Source organism: Salvia splendens, chromosome 18 (assembly GCF_004379255.2).
Source record: "Salvia splendens isolate huo1 chromosome 18, SspV2, whole genome shotgun sequence".
In the NCBI taxonomy this organism is placed as follows: domain Eukaryota; kingdom Viridiplantae; phylum Streptophyta; class Magnoliopsida; order Lamiales; family Lamiaceae; genus Salvia; species Salvia splendens.
In genome coordinates this window covers 23250680-23270048 of record NC_056049.1, presented here as the reverse complement: position 1 = coordinate 23270048, position 19369 = coordinate 23250680, and the positions used below count along the sequence as shown (strand labels likewise).

Here is a 19369-nt window from a genome sequence, read left to right as displayed (position 1 = left end):
CGGATCATCGGCATAACAGAGTAGTCGCTGCTTGCAGACGTGCCCCACAACCCACTTATCCGGGCAGAAGTAGCAGAGGCCCAGCCTTGCCCGTTCTGCTTTTTCAGCCTGAGACACCCGGATTTGAGGGGGACTAGGGTGGATGGGAGCTCGGCCCTGAGCCGCCTGCTGAGGCAGACCTACGGGGGTCTGGGCCGAAGATTGGGCGGGGTTCGGGGCTGTCGGATTGCGACCATCCCGAGGTTGCCACGGGCGACGAGCAGTCATCTGTGGCTGTTGTCGATCGGGGTGCGAGTCCGCCAGTTCCAAGGTTAAGGCCATCGCCGCGGCTAGGGACGGCGGCCGATGTAGGCGCAACCTTTCCTGCATAGCCGGTTTTAAACCGGCCACGAACAGCGTGAAGAGCTGTTTCTCCGGAACGCCCTGAATCCGGTTAAGGTATTTCTCAAACGTGTCATGATACTCGAGCACCGTTCCGGTCTGTGTCAACTTCGCAATTAGACCGAAGTAGTCTTGAATGCTTTGTCTATCAAAACGATGGCGCACATCATCCAAGAACTCCTGCCACGTGACAAATTCATTGTTCGCGCAATAGTTAAAAACCCATTCCGACGCCGGCGGGTCGAACAACATTACGGCGTAGTGTAAGCGTTGTGCGTCCGGCATCATCATATGATTAAAATAAAACTGGACCCGGGACACCCAATTGGTAGCGTCCGAGCCATCGAATCGTGGTGCAGCCATCTTGACCCTCTCGGGCCGATCGAACGGTGATTCGCGCGATGTGAACCGTTGGGGGGGGTCCCAACAGGACGGCGGCCGATCAAACGCTTGATTGAACCCGGTATGTCGCGAACGGCCTGAGTCAACCCCCGCTGGTTCCCAGCCACCCTGCGCGCGGCGCGGCCTGAGCCCACGGTCCCAAGGTCTCTTGCCTCTTACGTCAAACTCCTCGTACTCCTCCCACTCGCCCTGGCGCGACGGGGGCTCTACCTCGCGTGCGGAAGGCGCCTCCAGATTTTCAAATCGTCGATCCGTCTCATCCCTCCACACATCCAATTTGTCGAACCGATCCAACAGTCGGTCCAATTTATTATTAACAGGGTCCCTATGCTGGACGTCGTCCCCCTGTCTCGTCTCCAATTCCAAGTCCTCGAACGGTGGGTGACTGAATCCTCCAGCCTCACGGCGAAACGCCGGCTGACCACGTCGGAAAGGCCCCCACCCCGGCCTACCGTAGTTGTTATTGCGTCGCATTGAATTCAAGATGAAAGCACCAGATGTTAAGGCTCCCTTCCCTTAACTGAACCCGACGAAACCTTTCGTCGTTCTCCCACGTCCGGCGCCCTTCACGAGGGTCGGCGGAATCTCCCGAAAACGGCTGTGCGCGAGTTCCTCTCGTCGGGCAGCTCGTTTCTGAGTTTTCTTGATCGTTAAGCAACAGCGATTAGGGCAAAAATATTCTTTGTTATTCATACGTTGTGATATAACAGCCCTATTTATAATCTACGGACCCTAGGTTTGGTTCGACCTAATCCTAATCATCGGGAAAGAACCAACAAGAAAACCCGACGGAGCTTATAATTACGCTCGACCCAATGTCAAAATAAATAATAAAATATGCAAAAAATAAATAAATAAAAAGAACGAAAATAACAAAAATATGGAAAGAGGCTATCGGGCCACAAAGTCGCCGAATCGGCTCGGAGGCTTCACGTTCCTCGCCGGCCTTGTCTTCGCAATGGATACTTCCTCCCTTGCTACACTCTGCTCCTCGACCGGCTCTTCCCGAGGCTGTCCGTCTGCCGGAGTCGACCCCTGCTCCATGCTCGGCTCATGCCGAGATTGCAGCTCGGCTGGGACCATGCTCGGCTCATGCCGAGGTTGCAGCTCGGCTGGGACCATGCCCGGCTCTTGCCGAGGTTGCAGCTCGGCTGGGATTGTATCAACATTCCATATGAAATACTTGTGATTTTGTAATAAATTAAAAGTAACTTGTTCTTGTTCTTTAACCCAGTACCAATGGGCTCCGCGGACACACTCATGATACCATTTGCGTCAATTGAACAAATCCATGTTGAGTTCATTAAATCTAGCACGAGTGATAGTCGAAAAAAGATCAATCCCCTCAAACAAAGATTCAATCTCAATTGGGGTTTCCAAGCCGGAAGAAAGGATCCTCTTGGCTCTTTCACATGCATTCTTATAGCTCTTGGATTCCCACTAATTTCCTCTCTCTTCTTGTTTTTAAACTCTTTTACGAAGTGATTCACCATCCTGCTTTTTAAACTCTTTTACGATGATTCACCATCCTGCTTTTAAACTCTTTTACGAAGTGATTCACCATCCTGTTCCAAGATGAGTATCACCGGCGGTGGCCTTTACTTCAATGATATCTCCCTCAATAGTGGCCACGGTCACATCAAACGTGCCACCACCAAGGTCGAAAATCAGCACATTTTTAGTCACAGAGCTAGTAGACTTTTTTGTCAAGACAATATGCGATGGCTGCAGCAGTAGGCTCATTAATGATCCTCATAACATCAAGGCCGGCAATGGCTCCGGCATCCTTGGTGGCCTGGCGCTGAGAGTCGTTGAAATAAGCAGGCACGGTGATGACAGCATCCGTGAAAGTTGATCCATGATACGCTTCGGCAATATCCTTCATCTTAGTGAGCACAATTGAGGAGATCTCGTCGGCAGAAAACTGTTTCTCCTCCCCTTTGTAGGTTATCGCGAACATAGGCTTGCCGCCAACGCCAGGAATGATCTTGAACGGATAATATATAATGTCTCTCTGAACCGTTGCGTCACTAAATTTGCAACCAATCAACTGCTTTGCATCTGGGTAACATAACACCAAGTATGATATAATATAATTCAACTAGTTGAAATAGGGTGAGAAGAGAACATAACAAAACTAAAGATCAAAACAAATAATGCATTAAATACGAAAATATACTAGTGCATTGATTTAGTACTCATCACCCAAGATGAAAAGAAGAGAAACAGTATAAACATATTTATAATTAGTGGCGGATCCACTAAGGAACAAGGGTACAACGGTACCCAAAATGAGTTCTTATTTATATGTATTCAATAGACAAATACTAATTAATTTTTTCTTTTCCTTGTTCCGTATTTGACAGTTTCAAAGAGCTTCTAATTAAACTGATTGCATCAATGGCCGTAAAGGGGGATAGACGGGCGGTGGGAACGATTTGTGTGGTTATTGCGTGAGTTCGAGTCCACCATGGCGCCGCCTTTAAAAATTTACGTGCACTTGCCGATATAAACAAATTGCAACAGTTTCCAATGGTGACCTAAATATATCCATGATTCAAGATTTTATAAAATTCGTCCATAAAATAGCTCAATGAAATTCAATTAAAAAATATAAAGAACACATCAAATACGTAAGATTTTATTCGATATACTATATTATAGATGCCAGATAAAAGTAACGACACATCAATTCAAATTCTTAGTCCATATCGGTGATGATGGGATCGAAAACATACTCGAGCTCTTTCATCTTCTTTTTAAAATCAAAATCACCAGCCTCTGCATGTTCATTGAAATGTCGCCACAGTTTAAACGACTCGTAAGCATCCTCTATCTTCTTCTTGTCTGCTGCTGCGTGCTTGGCTGATCTTCTAATGGCTTTCCTCATGTTGTAGGCGTAGTCCTGCAAAGCATTCAATGCTGCAACCTTCTTCTTGTACTCCTCATCCTCCAACTTGTACTTCCTTGCATCCTGAATCATGCGCTCGATTTCAGACAGTGAAAACCTACCCTTATCGTTGGTGATGGTGATCTTGTTCTTCAACCCGGTACCCATGTCCTTCGCTGACACGCTCATGATACCATTCGCATCAATGTCGATGCACACTTTGATTTTAGGAACTCGTCTGGGCGCCTCTGGAATGCCTTGGAGCATGAATTGTCCTAAAAGATTGTTGTCTACTGACCTGCTTCTTTCGCCCTCGTACACCATTATTGTTACAGCGGTCTGATCGTCCTCACTTGTAGTAAAAATTTCCTCCCTCCTCGTTGGGATACATGTATTCCTCGGAATAATTACTGACATCAGACATCCATTAACTTCAATACCAAGGGACAAAGGAGTAACATCCAAAAGAACCACATTCTGCACCTTCCCGTTGCCTTCACCACTCAACTTAGCAGCTAGTACTGCCGCACCATGCGCCACAGCTTCATCTGGATTGATGGTCTTGCACATCTCCTTCCAATTGAACAACTTCTGCAACAGCTCCTGGACCTTTGGAATTCTACTCGATCCCCCAACCAGCACTACATCATGGATGCGGCTCTTTTCCATCTTCGCATCTTGCAAACACTTCTCCACCTGCTCCACACACTTGCTGAATAAATCAATATTAAGTTCATCACGAGTGATAGTAGAAAAAAGATCAATCCCCCCAAACAGGGCTTCAATCTCAATTGTGGTTTGGAAAGAGGATGAAAGGATCCTCTTTGCCTTCTCACAAGCAGTCACCAGTCTCCTAACGGCTCTTGGATTCCCACTTATATTCTTCCCCTTCTTGCGCTTGAACTCTTTTATGAAGTGTTTGACCAATCTGTTGTCAAAGTCCTGGCCTCCAAGATGAGTATCACCAGCAATAGCTTTCACTTCAAAGACGCCCGCCTCAATAGTCACCAAAGAGACATCAAAGGTGCCACCACCAAGGTCAAAGATCAGCACATTCTTTGGAACAAATCTAGTAGACTCTATATCAAGACCGTAAGCAATGGCTGCAGCAGTAGGCTCATTAATGATCCTCATAACGTTAAGGCCAGCAATGGTTCCAGCATCCTTGGTGGCCTGACGCTGAGAGTCGTTGAAATATGCAGGCACGGTCACCACAGCATCCGTGACAGTTGATCCAAGATATGCCTCAGCGATATCCTTCATCTTAGAAAGCACCATTGAGGATACTTCCTCAGCTGAAAACTGTTTCTCCTCTCCTTTGTAGGTTACCACTATCATAGGTTTGCCACCAGCACCAGGAATGACCTTAAATGGCCAGAACATCATGTCACTGTGAACCGTTGGGTCACTAAATTTGCGACCTATCAGCCTCTTTGCATCTGTATAACAGAGTATGAAACATTTCAACTAGTTGAAGGGAGAGAAGATAAAACAACAAAATTTAAAGAAATATGGATATGATACATAAAATTAAGAAAATAAACTTGTGTTTCATTTGAATAGTATTGTCTGCTCCTGCCACACACATACACAAATCAATCTTGGCTCTTGAATACTTACAAATTAAACATACAATAAGAAATTAACGCAATTTTTATGTATGGCAGGATAAGCAAGTTGAAATAAGAAGCATTTGAAGTTACCATTTTCAACTAAGGAAATTACCCCAAACACCGAAGTCGCAGTGATAAAAAAAAACTAATGAGGGAAGAGAAAACAGACCGAAAACAGTGTTGATCGGATCATTGGCAACTTGATTCTTAGCGGCGTCGCCGATCAGGCGCTCAACGTCAGTGAAAGCTACATAAGAAGGCGTGGTGCGGTTACCCTGATCTCAATGCGGTCGTGCTTCCATGCCGCCACACACGAATACGTTGTCCCCAAATCGATCCCAATTGCCCGTCCTTTCCCCTTTCCCGCCATTTAACTACAAGTAAACGAAAATATCAAAACATATATAATCCAACTTCAATGGTTATACAAAACGTGAAGATCTCAACAATGAAATCGAAATGCAGCATACCGTGAGAGATAAGAACTAAGAGGTGTGTTATGTTCGGCAAGGGCTCTCTCGATCGAGATATATAGAGCAATGAAGTAAGTAGAGTAAGGTCGTCTCTTCGTCTCTCCATCGTCCATTGGATCTTCAAGTCCCCCCTCCCACAACCATCAGCATCGTCTCTTCATCTTCCCAAGTGTAACTGTAACAATGCACAATAGAGAACATTTTGGGATTAAGAGCATCTCCAATGGCGGACGTCCGCTTGGACATCCGCGACGGGCGACCGGGACGCATGGGCGGACCCATGTGTATTTAGGAAGGGGCTAAAGCCCTCAATAAAATTGATTTTTAAGTTTTTTCTTATATAAAATTTTAAAATTTATCCAAGTCTAATGTAAATTATTGAGTAAAAGCCCCTATAATAATCTAAAACGTCATAAAATATACTTTGAAACAAAATTTAGAAGTTTCAGCCCCTAGTGGTATTTATTTCTGCGTCCGCCCCTGCCGGGACGTCCGCCATTGTGGCGTGGAAGGTAGGATACGGACGTCGGATGTCCTCGGACGTGCGGACGTCCGCCATTGTGGTGTGGGTCGGACGTCCGGTATTAATTTTTTTTAAACTCTATATATACGGCTCGTTGCACTTCATTTCATTCACACCACTTATGTAATTTTTTCTTTTTTATTATGTAATTTTTTTTCTTTTTTTATGTAATTTTTTTTAATGAAGCATTTGCAATTTTCCCGTATTCCGTGTCAAAATTATAATTCCATTACGTATATTTGTGAATTTGTGATTTTTTTTTATTGCGGGAAGTCCTAGTGGGAAGGGCGATGGGAAGGGCGGATTGTGAAGGGGATGTCCTAGTGACGTGGCAGTGGGATGAGAAGTCCTAGTGACGTGGCAGGAGGTGTTTTTGGGAAGTCCTAGTGGATGTCCGAGTGGGACATCCGCCCACTGGAGATGCTCTAATTTGTATCCCTTTATCTAACACAATAATAAATATGGACTACATTAAACCAGCGTTATCAAATTAATTGTTTACCAAAAATTTATGATTTTATTGTTTAAATTGTTATATATTTTACGCCCTTCATTTCCTCAACCTTTAGGGCATTTTAGTCCAAATAAATTGTACTAAAATGCAAAATTTACCTTAATATGCAGAGATCAAAGTTTAGGAATTTTCTATGTGAGCGTGCTTTTTTATTGTTCGGATTTGTGTAGTTACAGATAAACTTATGATTTAATTTCACGACTGATATGGTATGTGTGTATGTGTTATGAAGAGTAACTCGCGGACTCTGTATATAAGGTCATCCACTACGTTGTCTCTATACCGTCCCTTAAACTACTATTTGAGGGTCTCACTATACTTTTTTACTCCATCCCTTAACTAAGGGACGGAACCTGCAACGCTATGTCCCTTAACCGTCCCTTAAATTACTATTCATTCAATTTCATTTTTTAATTTTTTTTCTCCAACAAATTTAATTAATAAAAACCACACTTCATTAAAAATAAAATAACATTATAACTTAAAATTCAAAAAATAGAAAAAGACATAATTAAAAGCCTAAAAAAATAAAAATGACATAATTTAAAATACAATTTTTATAGAGACAACCAAGAATGAGTTTGTCTCACATCGAGAGTGGAACATAAAACATTCAAGGATGTCTCTATAAAACAGAGACAACCAAGAATGAGTTTGTCCCACATCGAAAGTGGAAAATAAAACATTCAAGGATGTCTCTATAAAACAGAGACAACCAAGAATGAGTTTGTCCCACATCGAAGTGGAACATAAAACATTCAAGGATGTCTCTATAAAAGAGAGACAACCAAAAATGAGTTTCATAAATTCGCAAACCCATCAAATATATATGGGTTAATACGAATTTATTGTATTCATTTATTTGTAAAAATTGTTTTAAATATAAAAAACAATTTTTATAAATAAAAAATATTTTTTAAAAAATTCATTTTTAACAAAAAGAATTATTGCTTCAGCGTGACGACGCCCACTCGCGGGCTGGCGAGTGGGCGTCACGCATGCCCTGGGAGCTCGCCACGTCGCCTCGGCGCGTGGCGAGACGTCGCGTCCCTTGTCGCATGGTCGCGGGCTACGGGACTGCATGGAGACGGGCTGGGGACGGAACGCCTCGCTGCAACGCGTCCCGCGGCGGTTCCGTCCCTCCGGAACGAAACGCGGGACGGTCGCGGGACGCATAGTGGATGCTCTAATTACCTAAACAAATTTTAACTTTTTGTTTTTCAATTTAAAATAAGTAATCTTAATTAGAACTAAAAAGACCAAATTTAAAAGGTCCAAATAAATCCTAGTTGATAGATATCAAATTCTGTCTCTCCATGATTAATTAATACAGTAAATAAATCCATGTAGGACTAGGACTCTCTCAACATGCGCTATTAACTCGGCCTATATATATATATATATATATATAGGGGAGCGTTATTCTCCTTTTCACATCTTAGATCCTTTTTCCTTCTTAATATTACGCGTTAGATCTAAGGCATCAACGGATCAGATTGATTCTATAAAACTGGTTCCGTGTTGCATTATAGATGGTGGTTGTATGCATTACAGGGTTATTATTGACATTTGACGGAAAAGTAACTGCCACATTTTGGTATCTGCGAGTAATGCACCACATGGTCACGAGTAATGCATATAATTGACTATATAATGCACAATATGTGAACTGCAATGCATACGAATAAGATGTACCATGTTATGATGTTTGGACACATGTTTCTTGTTTCCCCTAAGGGTTTAATAAGCTTAGGGGCTAGGGTATAGTACGTAGACACGTATGTAATCTTCACATGGTAACGAGTAATGGATATAATTGACTATATAATGCACAATTTGTGAACTGCAATGCATACGAACAAGATGTGCTGTGTTATGATGTTTGACACACGTTTCTTGTTTCCCCTAAGGGTTTAATAAGCTTAGGGGCTAGGGTATAGTACGTACGCATTAATAACAAATTATAAAACGATACGAATAATTCACCAAATTGTCACGAGTAATGGATGTTATTAACTATATAATGCACAATATGTGAACTGCAATGCATACGAATAAGATGTACCATGTTATGATGTTTGACACACGTTTCTTGTTTCCCCTAAGGGTTTAATAAGCTTAGGGGCTAGGGTATAGTACGTAGACATTACTAACAAATTGTTGTTATTGGAATACACGTATGTGCATTATTTGGTTTAGGTAGTGCATTATGTAGCTGTTAATTGTCATTATCTCAGTATATTATGCATTATTAGAGGTATTGTGTATATGGGTTAATCAACGGATTGAAGATTACATACGTGCATTTAGTAATGTCTACGTACTATACCCTAGCCCCTAAGCTTATTAAACCCTTAGGGGAAACAAGAAACGTGTGTCAAACATCATAACATGGTACATCTTATTCGTATGCATTGCAGTTCACATATTGTGCATTATATAGTTAATAACATCCATTACTCGTGACAATTTGGTGAATTATTTGTATCGTTTTATAATTTGTTATTAATGCGTACGTACTATACCCTAGCCCCTAAGCTTATTAAACCCTTAGGGGAAACAAGAAACGTGTGTCAAACATCATAACACAGCACATCTTGTTCGTATGCATTGCAGTTCACAAATTGTGCATTATATAGTCAATTATATCCATTACTCGTTACCATGTGAAGATTACATACATGTCTACGTACTATACCCTAGCCCCTAAGCTTATTAAACCCTTAGGGGAAACAAGAAACGTGTGTCAAACATCATAACACAGCACATCTTGTTCGTATGCATTGCAGTTCACATATTGTGCATTATATAGGCAATTATATGCATTACTCGTGACCATGTGGTGCATTATTCGTAGCGGTTTCCAGCCATTATTAGATTACTATTGTACCCTCATAATGCACAAAATAGGACAAATAATGCAACACGGGATTAATTACCCAATGTTGATCTTGACCGTCAATTTCTCTAATCTAATGGTTGATATTAAGAAGGAAAAATGAGGAAATATAGGAAAAGGAAATGAATACATCCCTATATATATATAGGGATGTATTCATTTCCTTTTCCTATATTTCCTCATTTTTCCTATATATATATATATATATATATATAGATATATATATATATATATGAGCTAGGTTTATACTTTGTACATACGTATCGTGAATTCTAGTAGTTCCTTGTTCAAAATATCACGGTTTCAAAGAGCAACTAAACTCGTTCGCATCAATTGCCGGAAAGGAGGAAGGACGGGCAATCGGGATTGATTTGGGCACGATTTATTCGTGCGTGGCAGCATGGCAGCACAACCGCGTCGAGATCATACCCAATGATCAAGGCAACCGCACCACGCCCTCTTGCGTCGCTTTCACCGAGAACGAGCATCTCATCGGAGACGCTGCCAAGAATCAAGTCGCTAGGGCACCAACTAACACCGTTTTCGGTTAGCGCTCTCTCTTCCACCACTTACTAGTTACTATCTCAACATTCATATTAGTACTTTACTTTAACTAGTAGTACCTCCGTCACTGAAAATTCGTCCCAGTTTTCTATTTTCGTCCATCCTCCAAAATTTGTCCCATTTCACTTTTACCATTTTTGGTAGTGGGTCCCATATTCCACTAACTCATTCCTATTCACATTTTATTATAAAACTAATATATAAAAGTAGGTCCCACAATCCACTAATTTTTCAACTCACTTTCCATTATATTTCTTAAAACCCGTGTCCGGTCAAACTGGGACGAATTTTGGGGGACGGAGGTAGTAGTACAATGGAATGAAAACTATTACTCGTAGTAAAACACAATTACAATTGAAATATTAAAAAAAAACTACTTGTGTTTTGTGATGGAGAGATCGGAGAAGCGAATGAGTAAAATTTTCTTCACAAAGTTGAATATTATTTCTATTTGTATCCTATTATATGTAAGAATTTATTCTTGAATTTTTTTTTTAATTTTTTTTCCTACCCTAATAGTTGTTGCAATCTTTCTAATCTCTATCTTTACTAAGCTAATTATTATTATTATTATTATTATTATTATTATTATTATTATTATTATTATTATTATTATTATTATTCTCTCTTCAGATGCAGATGCAAAGAGGCTGATTGGCCGTAAATTCAATGACCCAATGGTTGAAAGTGACATAAAACTATTGCCAATCAAGGTCATTCCTCACCCTACGAACAACAATCCTATGATATTAGTAAGCTACAAAGGGAAGGAAAAACAGTTTTCAGCCAAGGAGATTTCTTCGAGGTCCTCTCTAGTGGCGAAGCTACGCTGGGCCAAGGGGGCCCGGTCCCCCATCAATTTTCCTTCTATGTATTATTATATATGTAAACAAATTGGTTGAACACTATGCCTTCTGTCTTTGTAACTCGGGAGTAATACTTTTATGCATTAAAACTAGTGTTGAAACAAATATTCATACTTTTCAAAGAAGAAGGGAGTAATAGTTTTGGTCATTGGACTTCAGATTCCACTAACTTATCTTACTCACATTCTATTATAGCACTAATATAAAAGTATGATCCACATTTTATTAACTTTTTCAACTCAATTTTCACTATATTTCATGAAATACGTGTCAAATCAAAGGGGTCCAATTAATCATGGACTGAGGGAGTATGTGTTTTTAAAATGTGAAAAAATTTAACTTTAAAAATATAAGAAAAACTACCAAATTTTGGATTTTAGATCAAACTGTCAATATAGTGTAGAAGCACATTAATACGATGCATGTCAACACAATTCGAATTGACATTTTATATGTATTATGTTGACATAATATGATAGATATGTTGATATTAAACTGCTTCTTAAAAAATATAAAAAAATTTAAAAAATTTAAACTTTTTTCATATCAGAATATGTTTAAGTAAAATCTCGTTAAAATCCTTATAATATTATCTTTTATTTGATATATGTTGTGGGAAAAAATAATTTAAATTGAGATAGTTATATATGTTTAAAGTTTTAAGATATTTTTTAAAAAGTTAGTTATAATTAATTTATTATTAATTACAAAAAATATTCACATTTTTTGTTCATTATATTAATACTCAAAGTTGAATGATGTTGACACTTGATTTGAAAATTTGATATTTATTATTTAGTTGTAATTAGGAATTTAAGAGTGAATTAGTAATAAAATGCATCCGCTAAAGCAGAATCAAGAAAATAAGCAGAGAGTAGAGAGGAAAATATAATCAGCCAATCAACTAGTAATAGTTGTAAATTAAACCAAGCAATTCGCGGGAATCATCACAAAAAATTGATCAAAAATCTTGATAGACAAAAGTAAAGGCCCACGATATCCTGCCAATCATCATTTCTCATTCTTATTTCATCTTGGCGATGATGGGATTGAAAACAGTCTGGAGCTCCTTCTTCTTGTCTTTAAAATCATCAGCCTCTGCATGTTTGTTACACTCCAACCACTTTGTGAAAGACTCAAAAGCATCCTCCATCTTCTTCTTGTGTTTTGCTTTGAGCTTAACTGCACTTCTAATGGTGTTCCTCGTGTCGTAGGCGTAGTTCTCCAAAGCATACCTTGCATCAGCCTTCTCCCTAAACTCGTCATCCTCCAACTTGTACTTCTTCGCATCCTCAATCATCTTCTGAATTTCTACCATCGACAGCCTACCTTTTTCGTTTATGATGGTGATGCTGTTCTTCAATCCAGTCTTTGTGTGCTTCGCTGACACATTCAAGATACCATTCTCATCCATGTCGAAGCACACTTTGAATTCAGCAACACCTCTGGGTGCTGCTGGAATGCCTAGGAGTTCGAATTTACCTAGCAGATTGTTTTCTTTTGACTTGCTTCTTTCACCCTCGTAGACTGCAAACTCCGCTTCGGTCTGATTGTCATAGGCCGTCGCATGAATATGCTCCTTCCTTGTTGGGATTGGTGTATTCCTTGGAATATATACTGACATCAGATCTCCTACAACTTCAACGCCAAGTGACAGCGGAGTAACATCCGAAAACATGAGCTTTTGCACCTTCTCACTGCCTTCACCGCTCAATTTGGAAGCTAGCACTGCAGCACCATATGCCACAGCTTCGTCTGGATTAATAGTTTTACATGCCTTCTTCCCACTAAAAAACTCCTTCAACATCTGCTGGACCTTGGGTATCCTACTCGACCCGCCCACCAGCACGACCTCATCCACACTGCTCTTCTCCATCTTTGCATCACTCAAGCAACTCTTAACCAGTTCCATACATTTGTTGAATAAATCCATGTTAAGGTCTTCGAATTTAGCACGACTAATAGTGGAAAACAGATCAATCCCCTCAAACAATGATTCAATCTCAATTGGGGTCTCCAAAGTGGAGGAAATTACCCTCTTGGCTCTTTCACAAGCACTCCTCAATCTCCTAATAGCTCTTGCATTCCCACTAATATCCTTACCCTTCTTGCTTTTGAACTCTTTCATGAAGTGATTCACCATCCTATTATCCATGTCCTGGCCTCCCAGATGAGTATCGCCGGCGATAGCCTTCACTTCAATGACATTTCCCTCAATCATGGCCACAGACACATCGAAGGTGCCACCACCAAGGTCGAAAATCAGAACATTCTTTGCCACAGAGCTAGCAACACAATTATCAAAACCGTAAGCAATGGCTGCAGCAGTAGGCTCATTGATGATCCTTATAACGTTGAGGCCAGCAATGGCTCCGGCAGCCTTGGTGGCCTGACGCTGAGAGTCGTTGAAATAAGCAGGCACAGTCACAACAGCATCCTTGACAGTTTTGCCAAGATATGCCTCAGCGATTTCCTTCATCTTGGTAAGCACCATTGAGGAGATCTCCTCAGCTGAAAACTGTTTCTCCTCCCCTTTATAGGTTACTGCGATCATAGGCTTGTCGCCAGTGCCACAAATGATCTTGAATGGCCATAACATTTTGTCACTTTTGACTGTTGGGTCACTGAATTTGCGACCGATCAACCTTTTTGCATCTGTGTACAATTAGAGAGAAATGAGAAATCAGTAATTGCTGAAGAAACTACTGGATTAGTAGCATCTGCTCCAACCACACCTCACTTCATCAACAGTTAGCAGTTACATACACATACCACTATAATGCATAAAAAAAACGTTGCATTTATTTCTGGAGAATCTTTTTACTAGCACTACATTAAATTTTCCTACCTTCCCAATATATATATCTGTGACTCGTAGAAAAATATATGGAATGAAAGTAGCAAGCAAGAAAAAAATTAAAAGACATTGGAAATAGAAGAGAATACTGACCGAAAACAGTGTTGAAGGGGTTTTTTGCGACTTGGTTCTTAGCTGCGTCGCCAATAAGACGAAGGGAGTGAGTGAAAGCGACTTGAGAAGGCGTGGTGCGGTTGCCCTGATCGTTTGGTATGATCTCAAAGCGGTCGTGCTTCCACGCTGCCACACAAGAATACGTGGTCCCCAAATCAATCCCTATCGCCTGCCCATAGCCAGTTCCAGCCATTAATGATGCTAACAACAAACTGGGCTGTAACCAAAAGAAAGCAAAAATGTCAAACGAAGGCTTCAATAGTTGTCGAAATTTTCAACAAGGAACTGAAATGTGAAACACCTATTCTGAAATTAGCCGGTAGTGACAAGCAAATAGAAGCAGCATCAGCATGTCACACCAATCATTGCCCAATAAACTAATATTTGAGAGAGGGGAAATATGCACATCCGAATTCTAATTTCTTTCAGCTTACTAGTATTAAATTACTTGAGTATATTATACAGATAGTGGCTCACTAGTTCAATTCCTACTATTTCAGTATACTAGCATTCAAGACGTTGAAAAATTAAACACACAGAGTCTCTTAATTTCAACCCTCCAAGAAAAATTAAACACACAGAGAGAAATATACCAAGTCGGCGGTATAGGCTGTGGATGAAGGCGAAGGGCGGCGCTGGAGGAGGGATGCGGCGGTGCACTATGAATGATGAGAGAGCGGAAAGGTAGTAGAGAGAGAGTGTCCAGCTTATGTTGAAATAGTAGGAATTGTTGATTGGTAACATTGGTTTAGTATAGCCTTCATCGTTAAGTTAGTATACTGAAATAGTAGGAATTGATTAACTTTAAAGCATCCGCAACGGTGGCGCTGCTCGCCACCGCCGTCCACGCCGCTGGCACGGACGCCACCCGCCGCCGCTGCGCTCGCGCCGCTGGCACGGCGCTGCTCGATGCAATAGTAGGAATTGATTAACTTTAGTATAGCCTTCATCGTTAAGTTAGTATACTGAAATAGTAGGAATTGATTAACTTTAATCAAAAGTGGATCGGTAACTTTTTAAGTCAAACCGACAGTTCATATAGCAGCCGGTTTTTAGGGTTGAATCGTGAGACAATGTGCCAATTTGCTTCCGATTCAATTAACTAAACATTGGTTTCAAGTGAACGGTTTCCTATTAGGGTAACATTGGTTTAAAGTGAATGGACTATTCGATTAATGTCATTGTCATCTATATTTTTCATAGTGGAATTATCTTATTAAAAATATAAAGAAATGGGAGATTAAGATCCCGTCCCACTACATAAGAAGTTTTTTTTGGGCATGATATTTTTTTAAAAAATAGTTAAATAAGTAAGAAAATAAAATAAGAGAGATAAAGTAAGATAGATAAATGTTCGGTTTTTGTGAAAAAAAAATCAAACATTTATGATGGGAGCAAAATGAGGTAAAAAAGAGCAAAGATATAAGAAACTAATATAGAGGAAAGTATAATTAAAAATTACTATAGAATAGAAGAAAATAAACTATAGAAAAACCAATGTACTACTAGTACTTACCTTAAACCAAGCACCTCACAGAAATCATCACATAAACATGAACAAAAGTCTTGATAGATAAAAGCAAAGAAAAACCAACGAGATCCTGCCAATCATCAATTTTAATTCTTAATCTTTTTGGCGATGATGGGATTGAAAACAGTCTGGAGCTCCTTCATCTTCTTGTTAAAATGATACACCTGTGCATGTTTGTTGGAAGCCAACCACTGTGTGAAAGATTCGAAAGCATCCTCCATCTTCTTCTTGTCTTTTGCTTTGATATCGGCTGCACTTCTGATGGCATTTCTCTTGTTGTAGGCATAGTCCTCCAACGCATACCTGGCCTTGGCCTTTGCCTTGTGTTCCTCATCCTCTAACTTGTACTTCTCTGCATCCTCAATCATCCTCTCGATTTCTTTCTTAGACAGCCTACAGTTGTCGCTGGTGATGGTGACTTTGTTCTTCAATCCAGTCCCCACGTGCTCCGCTGACACCTTCAAGATACCATTCGCATCTATGTCGAAGCACACGTTTAATTTAGCAACACCTCTGGGTGCTGCTGGAATTCCTTTGAGACTGAACTTACCCAACAGATTGTTGTCTGTTGCCTTGCTTCTTTCGCCCTCATACACTAGAAACGGCACAATGGTTTGATTGTCCACTGCTGTTGCAAAGTCATTTCTCTGTCTCTTAGTTGGGATAGGTGTGTTCCTCGGAATAATTACACTCATCACATCTCCATCGCATTCAATACCAAGAGACAAAGGAGTAACATCCAAAAGAACCACATTTTGCAACCTCTTATAGTCGTGACCATTCAATTTGGCAGCCAGTAAAGCAGCACCATATGCCACAGCTTCATCTGGATTAATAGTCTTGCATGCCTCCTTCCCACTAAAAAACTCCTTCAACATCTGCTGGACCTTGGGTATCCTACTCGACCCGCCCACCAGCACGACCTCATCCACACTGCTCTTCTCCATCTTTGCATCACTCAAGCAACTCTTAACCAGTTCCATACATTTGTTGAATAAATCCATGTTAAGGTCTTCGAATTTAGCACGACTAATAGTGGAAAACAGATCAATCCCCTCAAACAATGATTCAATCTCAATTGGGGTCTCCAAAGTGGAGGAAATTACCCTCTTGGCTCTTTCACAAGCACTCCTCAATCTCCTAATAGCTCTTGCATTCCCACTAATATCCTTACCCTTCTTGCTTTTGAACTCTTTCATGAAGTGATTCACCATCCTATTATCCATGTCCTGGCCTCCCAGATGAGTATCGCCGGCGATAGCCTTCACTTCAATGACATTTCCCTCAATCATGGCCACAGACACATCGAAGGTGCCACCACCAAGGTCGAAAATCAGAACATTCTTTGCCACAGAGCTAGCAACACAATTATCAAAACCGTAAGCAATGGCTGCAGCAGTAGGCTCATTGATGATCCTTATAACGTTGAGGCCAGCAATGGCTCCGGCAGCCTTGGTGGCCTGACGCTGAGAGTCGTTGAAATAAGCAGGCACAGTCACAACAGCATCCTTGACAGTTTTGCCAAGATATGCCTCAGCGATTTCCTTCATCTTGGTAAGCACCATTGAGGAGATCTCCTCAGCTGAAAACTGTTTCTCCTCCCCTTTATAGGTTACTGCGATCATAGGCTTGTCGCCAGTGCCACAAATGATCTTGAATGGCCATAACATTTTGTCACTTTTGACTGTTGGGTCACTGAATTTGCGACCGATCAACCTTTTTGCATCTGTGTACAATTAGAGAGAAATGAGAAATCAGTAATTGCTGAAGAAACTACTGGATTAGTAGCATCTGCTCCAACCACACCTCACTTCATCAACAGTTAGCAGTTACATACACATACCACTATAATGCATAAAAAAAACGTTGCATTTATTTCTGGAGAATCTTTTTACTAGCACTACATTAAATTTTCCTACCTTCCCAATATATATATATCTGTGACTCGTAGAAAAATATATGGAATGAAAGTAGCAAGCAAGAAAAAAATTAAAAGACATTGGAAATAGAAGAGAATACTGACCGAAAACAGTGTTGAAGGGGTTTTTTGCGACTTGGTTCTTAGCTGCGTCGCCAATAAGACGAAGGGAGTCAGTGAAAGCGACTTGAGAAGGCGTGGTGCGGTTGCCCTGATCGTTTGGTATGATCTCAAAGCGGTCGTGCTTCCACGCTGCCACACAAGAATACGTGGTCCCCAAATCAATCCCTATCGCCTGCCCATAGCCAGTTCCAGCCATTAATGATGCTAACAACAAACTGGGCTGTAACCAAAAGAAAGCAAAAATGTCAAACGAAGGCTTCAATAGTTGTCGAAATTTTCAACAAGGAACTGAAATGTGAAACACCTATTCTGAAATTAGCCGGTAGTGACAAGCAAATAGAAGCAGCATCAGCATGTCACACCAATCATTGCCCAATAAACTAATATTTGAGAGAGGGGAAATATGCACATCCGAATTCTAATTTCTTTCAGCTTACTAGTATTAAATTACTTGAGTATATTATACAGATAGTGGCTCACTAGTTCAATTCCTACTATTTCAGTATACTAGCATTCAAGACGTTGAAAAATTAAACACACAGAGTCTCTTAATTTCAACCCTCCAAGAAAAATTAAACACACAGAGAGAAATATACCAAGTCGGCGGTATAGGCTGTGGATGAAGGCGAAGGGCGGCGCTGGAGGAGGGATGCGGCGGTGCACTATGAATGATGAGAGAGCGGAAAGGTAGTAGAGAGAGAGTGTCCAGCTTATGTTGAAATAGTAGGAATTGTTGATTGGTAACATTGGTTTAGTATAGCCTTCATCGTTAAGTTAGTATACTAAAATAGTAGGAATTGATTAACTTTAAAGCATCCGCAACGGTGGCGCTGCTCGCCACCGCCGTCCACGCCGCTGGCACGGACGCCACCCGCCGTCGCTGCGCTCGCGCAGCTGGCACGGCGCTGCTCGATGCAATAGTAGGAATTGATTAACTTTAAAGCATCCGCAACGGTGGCGCTGCTCGCCACCGCCGTCCACGCCGCTGGCACGGACGCCACCCGCCGCCGCTGCGCTCGCGCCGCTGGCCACGGCGCTGCTCGACGCCGTCCACGCCGCTGGCACGGACGGCACCCGCCGCTGGCACGGCGCTGCTCGATGCATCGAGCAGCGCCGTGCCAGCGAGCAGCTGACGTGGCGCGCCCTCATTCGTCAACGGCATAGCCGTTGGGTTTAAATAATTTTTTTTTTAAATCGGTTTTTAATTAAAAAACCGATAAAAAAAAAATCACTTCCCAAAAAAATTATATCCGTTTATAACCGTTTTTCCCACTTTTTAATTTTTTTAAATTTTTTTACCCAAAAAATACACACTTCATCTAGAAATACCCCCAATTTCACTCCCAAAAATTCACATCAAACTACACAATTCTCATCATCATTCTTTCATCTCCATTCTCATCTTCAATCTCTCATATCCATTTTCATCTTCATTCTCTCATACCCTACACATCACTATGTCCGGCCAAGGCGATAATCCTACGGGCTCCCACGGTTGGAACCCCGAATGGTTCGGTTTACAACCGTTTCCTAGTCCGGAAACGGAATATTCAGCCCCTCCTCAAACCCAAGATTCGGCCGTTCCGGGTGGCTACCGTCCATACCCAATCGACGACCAAGGTGCCTCCGAAGGACGATACGGGTGGACACCGGAGCCTAGGCCGACCGCCCTCTCCCAACCTCCGCAAGCTCCTACTCGCG

The 19369-nt window shown here is 41.2% G+C and overlaps 1 protein-coding gene and 1 pseudogene across 1 annotated transcript; both read right to left on the bottom strand.

The window, feature by feature from the left end:
- Window positions 1-2759: 2759 nt before the first annotated feature.
- On the bottom strand, window positions 2760-5656 carry LOC121777057 (annotated as a pseudogene).
- Window positions 5657-12000: 6344 nt separating this feature from the next.
- On the bottom strand, window positions 12001-18387 carry LOC121777063 (heat shock 70 kDa protein 18-like). The gene is made up of 6 exons (XM_042174189.1): window positions 18266-18387; window positions 17651-17895; window positions 16354-17353; window positions 15970-15979; window positions 14076-14265; window positions 12001-13780 (listed from the first exon to the last, which is right to left on the bottom strand). Exons 2-6 carry the CDS (start codon window positions 17862-17864, stop codon window positions 12150-12152), a joined length of 3045 nt encoding a protein of 1014 aa, XP_042030123.1. The 5' UTR covers window positions 17865-17895; window positions 18266-18387; the 3' UTR covers window positions 12001-12149.
- Window positions 18388-19369: the final 982 nt, after the last annotated feature.